Below are 11,191 nucleotides of genomic sequence, written 5' to 3'. Positions count from 1 at the left end.
GTGATATATATATATATATATATATATATATATATATATATATATATATATATGTGGCTGTGGTGACAGCGGGTCTGATACCAATGGAATTGTGGGTATTAACTGACAGGCAGATGAACGCTAACGCTAGTTTAAATATTCTTGACAGTTCCGTCCTCGACTCCATTTAGCCACACGGCGGCGACGGCGGTGACTTTTCAGAAAGTTTAGCATTTTAATGTTCCACTAATTTGGTTTTGGTTTTTTAATCAACAAGTGACTGCAGCCCTGAAACAACCTCTCTCTCTCTCTCTGTCTCTCACTCTCTCTCTCTCTCTCTCTCTCCTGCAGGTATCCTAGGGGGGGGCGGGGGAGGAAGCGAGACACATCAGCAGTGATTATCTGCATGTGGCAGCCCACAGACAGGGTGTCCATACACACACACACACAGAGACAGATATGGAGATGAAGCCATCGTCACAGAAGCAGTGATCAAATGGAGTGATTTCAGTAATGGGTCATGGATAGAATCAGCAGAAAAAAAAACAGCCTCCTCTTATTATACGCCGAGGAAAACACCTATCGGTGTGTGTGTAGGTGTGTTTGTTGATTACATGTGTGTGTGTTTTTACTCAGTGCTCCAGCCTGTGGAAATATGGAGGCACATCTTGAGCACCGAGAACAAAAAAAGGGAAACAGAGCTTCGGTGTTTAGTAGGCATGATGTGGCGTCAATCCTCCACTGCTTTGTTGCGAGAACCCATTTCAAGCTTCACTTCCTGGCTCATGTGAGGTAAATGGGAAACTAAATTGAACCGACTATTGATGCCATTTTCCCAACAGGTTGGAAATTAGCCTGCGGGCTTTTTTTCATTTCCCTTTATAGCATAATGAAATTTATTTCCAGCCAAAATTCCTAGTGAAATGGCACACAATAAAAGTCCTGACACAGATTCCAACCAAACCCTTGACACAAATTGAGCAATAAAAAAATTTTACAAAAGGGGGAAAAAAAATAAAAACGTTTGAATAAGACTTTAGGTTAAAGGGAAGTGTTTTTGTGAGTCAGACTGGAAATATACTACAGGCAAAATAGAAATGTGACAACTCCACAGTCGGAACAGTGGAAAAGTTGTCACTGTTGTTTAATTTAAAATTATTTTGGTGAACATGAGTGTTAATGTAAATCAAAATATTTTATATTTAGTGAAGCTTCATGTATTAGATTAGAATGAGAATTGTTTTAGTAGCATTGACGACATGATATTAAAAATTATTCATTAATATTCATTATTCAAATGACTTGACCTGCGAAGAAGTTTGATACTTTTTTTCCGTAGACTAGTTTGGTACAGATCGGAAACAAATGTGGTTTAAAACTAGTGGTTGACCTGTTTTACAGTAAAAATACAAACAGCCAACACAAAAATCTCAGGTGTTTTTTCTTTAAAATGGCGTTCCTGAAAAAACTGGTTTTGTTCTTTCAATTCCAAACCCTGTTTAGTAACTAAATCAAATTCATATCATGACATTTTAGAGGAAGCTGATTCTGAGTCACTGCTGCTACAATAGATGGATTTCTTTCAGTGTAAAATAAAAGATTGGGTAGCAGGTTAGCATAGCTTCACCACAGAAAGCTACCGATTTGTTTAATGTGCGCAAGATCAGTTATTTTTATTCATCCAATCATATCTCATCTGTGCCGACCGGAGAGAGATGAAGCCATTTTAACATGATAACAAAAACCACTAAAGAGAACACATGACAATTGTATTTTAAAAAAGAAAACTGCCGTGTAATGAAAAAATAAAATATCTTTTTTCAGCGACACCAAGGAGATGAGATAAGTCAAACCAGGATTGGCCGAAACCTCGCACAACTCTCATGCTAGCGTCCTAGCAGCTACATGAAGGGAAATCATGCAGACTCCACAATTCCTTGCCTCAAGATTACCTGTTTCCCATGCACCAGAATTGAGGTGATGTGAGGAGCAATAGAGCTGGCAAACTTCTTGATAATGACAGCCGCATGGCGCACTGCCAGCCTACGGTTTGTCCACATTAAACAAGAGTTATTTCAATAAGTGTCAAGTTAAAGCCCAGTTAGTGGAAAGAAGATTTTTTTCTAAATTATCTAAATTAAAATGAAATAAAAATCTAGTGAAACAATATGTGTGAAGGAGAACTTTATCTGTTGAGTCTGTGTGTATTTTTGTGTATCTCTGTGTACTGGTGAGAATATCAGACCAAAGCTTCCTGCTGCCGGCTCTCCTGTAGATTCTCTCCAGGTCACCCATCAGGCTCTCTGAAATCACACACACGGACACGTTTATTACAGTGATGTGTGAAAATAAATATATTGACATGTATGTGTCCATGCATGTTTTAAACCATTGTTTCCTAAAATAAAGGGCAAATATATTTTCATTATTATTATTATTTGTGCCACCAGAGGAAATTCAAGCTTCCAGATTTGTATTAGCCACTGGCACTGCAGTAGAGCAGACAGTTCCAATAAGAAAATAATTGAGAACCACTGCTTTAACCACGACTGTCCCGCTATATCGGTATCGGAAATTAAGTGTTTGGACAATATCTGCAAAAAGTTAATATCAAACGTCCTTAGCTGGTACTGTACTGTAGATATTGGTCTTTTTCAGCCCATATAAAAACTATGTGTTCTCACCATCTTTGGCAAGGAAGTCATGTCCCTCTCTCCTCAGGAGGATTCCTGCGAGCTCAGCTTGACTCACCAAACAGTTACAGTCCTGAAAAAAAAAGACACGGGGATAGAAATAAATATAACTAAATAAAAGACACAATTGTTGTAACAGTGATGGTAAAATAACTAAAATAAATATAATTTACATCATTTATGATTATGGTGTCGATGGGAATAAATCAAAACCAAATGTGAAAATGTTGTAAACACAAATATAAATCAAATTTTTTTTGTATTTGTAAAAATCCCAAAGACGATGAACTCACGTGGAACTTCTGCATGATCTCGTGGTTGGACTTGTCCAGCCACTCATCCACGACGATCTCCGGCTGCTGTTCCAGGTCTGAAGCGTTGGGGGTGCTCATCTGTCTCTTCACCTTGGAGTGTTTGGGCAGGTCCAGCTCCTCAAAGCCTCTAAACTCTGTAATCCTTTGAGCACATTTTCACATATGTGTTAACACATCATTTAATATCTGTCATTAAAAAAAAAAAAGGAACGTTTTTTTCATTTTTTTTTTTTTTGGACAGGAATATAAAAACCTTACTCTGCTTCATTGACACGAAGGAAATCCAACTGCTCCACCACTGCACCAGATATCAGGGTCTGAAAAGAGAAAAAAATAATAAATATCTTTCTAAAGTACATGTGAAAACTGTCTTAGCGAAAACACCGAAATAAAGATTTTAAGATTTTCTGTCACTGGACATCTGTGAATATTGTTAAAGTATTATGAAATGGACAACAAATGTTAAATTCAGCACTCACAGGTAGGAGATTTGGAAAAAAAGGAATATAAAGAATACAAATTTGTAAAACAAGCAGAACCAAGTTTGCACCTTCAAAACATTTTTTAATATTATTTATTAATTTGTGATTTATTTATCAAAACTAAACCTTAAATTTAAATATTCAATTCAACGTTTGTTCACAGATCAAATTAAATTTCCATTTATTTTCCCTTTGACTAAATTAATTTTATATCTTAACAAAAACTAATTACAACTAAAATAAAAATATGAATTAATTTATAATTTGTAAACTAATATTACTAGTTATAATATTATTTACTGCTGGCTTTTTCTTTTCTTCAGTCAATCTGTACAAAGCTCCACAGTCTCCTCATCGGAGTCGTTATGATGTGCAGACATTTTCATCTCAGACAGATCTTTAAACTAATATTACTAAATATAATATTATTTACTGCTGGCTTTTTTTCTCTCTGGTTTCCTCATCGGAGTCGTTATGATATGCAGACATTTTCATCTCAGACAGATCTGGATGACGGGGACGTCAGTCAAGGACACACTGTCGTCTACATACACAGAGCTGCTGTAGAACTTCAGCTAGAACTTGTCATTTTTGCGCAGTCTTCCTGCCGAGACCGAGCCTTGGGCTAACGCTCACTTTATGCTAATCCCTGTACCTTAGCCTGTTAGCATAATTCTGTTTCATAAACCTATGACCGTTCAGTTTTACTGCTAATCAGATATATTTACATCCTCTGGTGTAAATGTGAAACCAAACCACTGAGCTGATGTAAAATCCTGAATAAAACCAAATGTGTGTATGTGTGTGTGTGTGAAGCTGCTGCAGTGCTCTCCATGACAATGAGACGACGCAGTGGAACAGTGTTTTCAAGCAGTAGGAGTTAGCTGTGAAGTGAATGGCAAATAAGGCAACTTAAAAGGGAAACTGTGTGAGGAAGGCTCAGCGGGGAGAAAGTTAGGGTTGGAAAACCTGTCATAAGTTTTACAAAGCAGTTGCTAAAAGTAACCAATTTAAAAATCATCCCTCCGTGGGCCTGCTTTCAAACACATCTGCTACAAGGTTGAACTGTTATTACAATATTCCCCCAACTCACACCTGGAACGGCAGCGGAGAAAAACCTGGAATTAGAACACGACGGTCACCAGCTCTACAAGAATAATAATAATAATAATAATAATAATAATAATAATAATAATAATAATACATTGTTTCGCTACAGTTGACTATACTAAAATGTTTAAAAGGTTCGTGTATAAATGTGTCAAGGATGAAATATGAATTATGAGCATAAATGTTGTGTTAGTGAGCTTTGTTTATCTGTGTCGTCTTCAGGATGTTGCCATGGCAACCAATAACTCAGTAGGTGTGACTGATTTTGCACAATGTTTTTGCCAGTTCCAATAAATTGTATATGCTAGAAATGGGAAGCTGTGCCAAATATATCAATTAAAAAGCTAAAAAAAAAAAAAACCAACAGGAAATAACAAAAACATATTCCTGTGATGTCGTCCATGTTCTGTACAAATGGGTCAAATGTTTTCCTTAATTTCCAGCCAATCATGTTGAATGAAATCCGTCGACTAAACAGTGTTGGACTCAGACTCAGACTTTTTCACAAAGGCAGTTTGGACACAGACTGGACTCAAATGAAACCTGACAGGCCGAGCTCACAGACACAGACACAGACACAGACACAGACACAGACACAGACACAGACACAGACACTCAAACTAAGGAGACCTCAAATAAAGAATCATGTTTTGTTTTGTTTACTTTTTAGCCAGGGAATACATGAAGCTGTGAGAAACAATTTGTTGAAGCATTTGTAATATCAGAGCCCGTGTTTGTTTCACAGACAGCTGTAATATCTGTTGTCACGGAGCCAACGCCACAGAGGCAGGGCCCCCCTCTCTGTCTGCCCCCACCTCTGCCCCCCTAAACCAACAGCCTGGGGGGGGGGCAAGAGGGGGGGGGGCGGGGTCACATGTCACACACCCCCGACCTTCTCTGCAAAAACAAAGATCAAAGAGTTTCTATCATCGCCAGAGGCACGAGAAACTAAACTGTTTACTACGTATCTTTCACCATAAAGTTAAAAAGATGAAAGTTGAAAAGATTTCACTTTCTGGTGGTTCCCAAAGTGTGGGGCAGGCCCCAATCGGGGACCGCTGATCTACTGCAGGGGGTCCCTGCAGGTCAAATACATTTAATCGTTTATTTCTGTTTTTTAGGAATGTACTGTTCTAAAAGTTGCAAAGAAATAGTTGCACAGTAGTGCTTTCTACAAAAGGGGGCGCTGTAGAAGAAGTTTAGGAGTCACTGTTTAAATAATGTTTTAAATGTTTGGACTTTACTGTTTGGAAAATACATACAATTTTTCTCCTTTAATGGCATTAATTTTTTAAATAAAATTTACATTTGTGCTTGTTTTGTATTATCTTAATTTTGAAGATTTCTTTTTTTTTCTGAGGCAGTTTTAATTGTATTTAAAGTTCAAATAGCTCAATTCATTTATTTTAAGTGTACCAACCTGAAGTCTGTCAACGTGAACTTTGACCCCACCAATGCTACCTTTCCTGAAAGAGGCCAACATGTCCAGGACCGGGTTGAAGCGACTCCCCCTGGTGGAAAAAAAGATTAAAACACAAAAATACAAACTATATCAGTTTGAGAAAATAAGCTGCCGCATTAACTCTCCAATCCAGACACGACTCTGGTGTTCAACATGACATTGGTATGAAGCAGCGCTGTAGAGAAGCTACGACCTCTAAATGTAACAAGACCAAAGCCTCATCGCTTTGTTCAGCGCGCTGTCATCATTTATACAGGTCATCATCCCGATCAATAACCAACTAATGACTATTGAGTTTCTACTGTGAAAACCCACTGACTCATTGGAGACGCTGCGGTGTGACTGTATATAAGCGTTAGCGGCACATTTAACATATGGTTCCTGGGATAATGGTCAATAACGCTGTAATCAGCCCAGCAGCTAAGCTGCGGTAATACAAATGAGAAACATTATCACCCAATCAGAGAGCACATACAGTCGCACCTTCCAGCTACAAAGATAAATGAGGAACGATGAAAGGAATAGACTGAAAGTAATACTGGACCAAAAAAGGAAATCGTGTTGTGACTGTCGTTGACGGCTGAACCCGGCTCTTAAGAGACAGAAAGGGGAGATAGATGTTGTTAATAAAGAAGTTAGAAGGAAGGACGGAAGTGTGTTGTGAAGAAGCTATCACAGGACGGAGAGACAGACGACGGCTGATAAAACAGTTATTACGGGCTGGCTGTATTACTTGATGTTATCCTCGCGGATGAGGACCAGGAAGAGAGGACGTCCCTGCATCTTCCAGCACTGTTTGATGAACTGCAGGGCGTTCTGTAGAACATGGGAGAGAGAGAGAGAGAGAGAGAGAGAGAGAGAACCAGATGTAAACAGGTAACAGAGTGTTGTGGTCACCACTGGTATTACAACTGAGGTTTAGGTCATTGACAGGAGAAAAAAAAAACAAAAAACGTATGAAATCTACAGGTGTTTGTTTGACCATGGACGAATGAGGAAAAACAAAAAAGTCCTGGTTTAAATATGGCTGGTTTTAGCCATTGAAAGAAACGTCTTGTTATAAACAAATACAATATTCCTACTTCAGTCGAAAAAACGACAAATGACAGTGAAAAATATAAGGAGACACAGAGTCAGCCCTGAGGTGAGCTGGCTGCTAAAAATTAGCCTCACGAACCAAAAGGTAAAAAAAAAAAAAGAAGCTGCAACATTTAAAAATAGTACAAGTATCTAGTAACTGGATGGTAATTTGTCTGCGTCTGTACAACATCTGTAAGGCTGGATATTTTGGGAACACTTGCATCGTATAGAAGTTCCATAAACATATAAATATAAGACGCTGAGATAAGAAAAAAAAAAAAATCAGCTTTTAAAAAATGTGGCTCTGACCTACCGTGATGTCATCAATCAGCAGCATAACATCCTGGGACAAGTAAAAGTCACTTAGATCAAACACTATTGGGTAGCACACCACTGTCTTTCCCAGGATGCGATAAATCTGCAGGGACACACACACACACACACACACACACACAGACACACACACAGAGACGGATGACTCACGAGCAGCAACGTATACATTATTCCAGGCCGTGGTATGAAACTAGTCATCAATCCTGAGATAAGGAGGACACACAGGAAGTACACAATACTTCTGATACTACACACACACATTTACACACGTCTACTCTTTCACACATTCAGGCTAGAGCCAACGCTGATGACAGCGCCCCCTGGTGGTCTGCCATCCTACCTGTAAATGTGCCATTATATTATTGTCTCAGTAATTGGTGGAGATCCATGAATCATTTGTTAAAAAATCAGCTTCAACAGTTCGACATATTTGTTTTTTGCTCTGACCTTCAATTTGGAGAAAAAACAAAAACAACAAAAAAAAACAAAATGATTGAAAATTACATTAGTTAAAAATTCCAGCCCTGAGACAATCTGCTCCTCCGTCCACGTTAAAGTCACAGTTTAACATTTGTATTTATATTTTCATTTATACTGATTTGTGCTCAAATCCAAATAAAAAAAAGATTTTTAAGTTTCTTTTTTTTTTTTTTTTGAAGATTTTGAAGTTACATATTCGGAGCTCCAGGAAACACAGAGCACTCCATGTGGGCGGTGGGTTCATGGAAACCCAGGACCAGTATCATGTGTTTGAACATACTGTATGTATATACTGTATATGTGTACTGTATATACTTCAAATACCTTGCAGGTCCCGATGCAGCCCACCGGCCTCTCTGGACGCCCACTCAACCCCAGCTTTTTGTTAACGCCGAGGAATCGATATGCCTACAGGAAGACAAACACAGAGAGGACGAAGATCAGGAAGGAAGACGGAATGTTTATCTAGAAGACAATACATTATTAACTATGTACAGTTACTGTATCACGTTGTTTCCCAAAGACTGGGTCGCGACCCTCAGGTAGGTCGCAAGAGATTTTTTTTTTTTTTTTTGGTCGTCTTGCATCATGTTTCCTTTGACTTTTAAAATATGGGTCTCCAGAAAAAAAGTTTGGGCATGAACTCATGAGGCTGACTGAGCTTACAGAAAAGAACAAAAAAAAAAAACTGAGTCCAAGAGACAGCATATGTGAGTTTGTCACATGATCAAATCTTTATTATTAAACTGCTGTTAAATCAAAGGGTCAAAACAGAGGCTAAAAAAAAATTAAAAAAAAGCCCAACGTCTCCTCAATTGTCCACCCCAGAAATGGGTTCAGCTCCTACACTCTGGAGAAGCTGGAGAAAGTTGATTTTCCAAAGCACCGCTTTGGTGCTTCAGATAAAAGCTTGGTGCTGCATCACCTGCTGTCAAAACACACAGATCCACAGCCACAGAGAGGAGGAGGAGGAGGAGAGGGAGGTGATGGACATCGATTTCTCTCCTCTGCCTCTGGCCCAGCGGTGTGACACATTTGCTACATGTTGCCATTCACCGTCGACCGGCGTTCTGTGCGTTGCATTTGTGTTTTTCCAAAGTGTCGGAGCACTTATCCTCTTTGCGGAAGCCTATAAAATCTAAATTTAAACATCCTGCCGTGAAACAGCATTAGCACGCCCACACGCTGGAGTGGCACTGCAGGAAGAGTGCTCCTCAATCCCCTCCGTGCCGCATTCCACCTCCAGCTGACAGCAATACAGCACTGTCGCCAAAAGGTGGTGCTCTTCTACTCCTACAGTTTGCACGTGCTCAACGCTCTGAGAGGCTTGAAAAAGAAAAAAAAGGGCACGCAGCAGAAAAGTGGAGACAGAAAACAGCAAAGAAATGACAAGAAAATCAAATCTCGCCGCTAAAAATAAGACAAACGATTATGGAGCAGAGAGTAGTTTCACTGCTGCCTGACCTGAGAGATCAGCGTCAGACCTGGAGCAGTGAAAACAAGTGGAGGTGTAGGAGCCTCTGCACCCACCACTTCCTGTGTGCAGAATACCAATGAAGAACAACAACTCACAGGCAGCTTATCAAAGCGTCCTTTCATTCCCCCGCACTTTCTAACGACTGCAGCACTAACAGCAACAGATGAGTGGGTTTGTGGGAAAAACTGTATTTTTAGAGCCTTTTTGATTTGATAATTTTCCTGGAGCTGTAAGTGCAGTACTTTGCTTCGTTTTGATTCACCTCCCTCAAAAAAGGGGGCTACATTTTGATTTTTTCCATCTGACAAATGGATAAAATTATTATGATTTGTGTCACAAAATCACCGTACAGGTCGGCTGCTGCTGCTGCTGCTGCTGCTGCTGCTGCTGCTGCTGTCGTGAATGAATGACACTGAAATACACCATCCTGAAATCTCTGGAGAAGTGAATGTGAGCCTTTTCACAGTCAGAAAGTTTTACCTTTCGTACTTATGACCAACGGCTTCAAATGTCAAAAACATAGAGAGGTTAATATTTAGGGTGAAAGAACAGCCAGAGAAATGAAACTGTTATTTGCAAAGGGACTAAGGACACGGACGTCGGGGTAGAAATAAGTTGGGGCAAATGTTATTGCCACGCTGTCAGACAGCTGTTGTCAACGGCATCAAATTGCTGCGAGGGGACGAGGTGAAGTGAGCAGACGTAGCCCGCGGAGCCGAGAAAAATTGGTCGTGATTCTGACTCAAACACATACTTTTTGGGGAGAACCCACTGTCTGGGCTTCAGACTTAATATTCAGCACAAAGTCCACCTTAACTCAGAGCTGAAAACCCGGCTGAGGAACGGAGCATCTGGCAGCTGAAAGAGCCACATGAGAGAGAGAGAGAAGGCAAGGAGAAAGACGAACGAGGGTGGGACAGTCAAGGACAGGATGATAGAGATGGAGGACGGGAGGACAGGAGGACAGGAGGACAGGAGGACGGGAGGACGGGAGGACTGGAGGACGGGAGGACGGAAGGACTGGAGGACAGGAGGACTGGAGGACTGGAGGACAGGAGGACTGGAGGACGGGAGGACGGGAGGGCTGGAGGACGGGAGGACGGGAGGACGGAAGGACTGGAGGACTGGAGGACTGGATGTTGTGTTGGGCATAAGGAGAGACGTAGTGTGGACGCAGAAGAGCAAATGTCAAGGGAGAGACAGGAGCCACTGGAGGACGGGAGCAAATGTCAAGGGAGAGACAGGAGGTGCAAAAGGCCGGAGGGTGAAGAGCTCAGGGTGATGACATCAGAGGAGCAGGGGTCAAAGTTTTCTGGGACGGTTGTCAATCAAAGTCCCTTCTAATGACTTTTGTTAGTTACACAGAAAAAGGTGTAAATTTAACGCAAATATTTGCCGACATTAAAAGGCTCAGCGTGACGGTAAACAGTCGGTCAGATTGACCGACCTGACCGCCATCGTCAAACCAGCAGAGGTCCTCGATGTCGACTGTCACTGCTTCACTGTGGAGTAAACATTTAATTTATAAATAATTCACCAAATGTTCTTGAACACACAAATCATTTTCAGGAAGATTTTCACTCACTGACGAAGTGTGATCTAAATTATAAACACCCGACATTTTTGATGGTGTTAATGATTGATTAGGATTTAACGAATCATCATTTGGCAGGAAAACACTCCACTCAACACTTCACTTCACCAACACCAGGACTCTGGGCCTAAACTGCTGATACAAAGCAGGTAAAGGTCCTTGGGCGCCGACTTTTTTGACCTCACCA

General features: G+C 40.5%; 1 protein-coding gene across 1 annotated transcript in view; it reads right to left on the bottom strand.

Annotated features, from left to right (window-relative positions):
- The window catches only part of phkb (phosphorylase kinase, beta), a 71,485-nt gene that overhangs the window by 5,424 nt on the left and 54,870 nt on the right, over nucleotides 1-11,191 (bottom strand). Inside the window, exons 17-24 of the mRNA XM_008310740.3 lie at nucleotides 8,258-8,341; nucleotides 7,434-7,538; nucleotides 6,774-6,856; nucleotides 5,999-6,089; nucleotides 3,245-3,303; nucleotides 2,966-3,128; nucleotides 2,664-2,745; nucleotides 2,225-2,282 (exon numbers count right to left, since the gene is read on the bottom strand). Of these exons, the coding sequence (XP_008308962.1) occupies nucleotides 2,225-2,282; nucleotides 2,664-2,745; nucleotides 2,966-3,128; nucleotides 3,245-3,303; nucleotides 5,999-6,089; nucleotides 6,774-6,856; nucleotides 7,434-7,538; nucleotides 8,258-8,341 (725 nt within the window). The remainder of the gene's footprint in view (nucleotides 1-2,224; nucleotides 2,283-2,663; nucleotides 2,746-2,965; nucleotides 3,129-3,244; nucleotides 3,304-5,998; nucleotides 6,090-6,773; nucleotides 6,857-7,433; nucleotides 7,539-8,257; nucleotides 8,342-11,191) is intronic.

The sequence above is a fragment of the Cynoglossus semilaevis genome, chromosome 5 (assembly GCF_000523025.1).
Source record: "Cynoglossus semilaevis isolate Cse_v1.0 chromosome 5, Cse_v1.0, whole genome shotgun sequence".
NCBI lineage: Eukaryota > Metazoa > Chordata > Actinopteri > Pleuronectiformes > Cynoglossidae > Cynoglossus > Cynoglossus semilaevis.
This window is presented reverse-complemented; position numbering and strand designations above follow the sequence as displayed.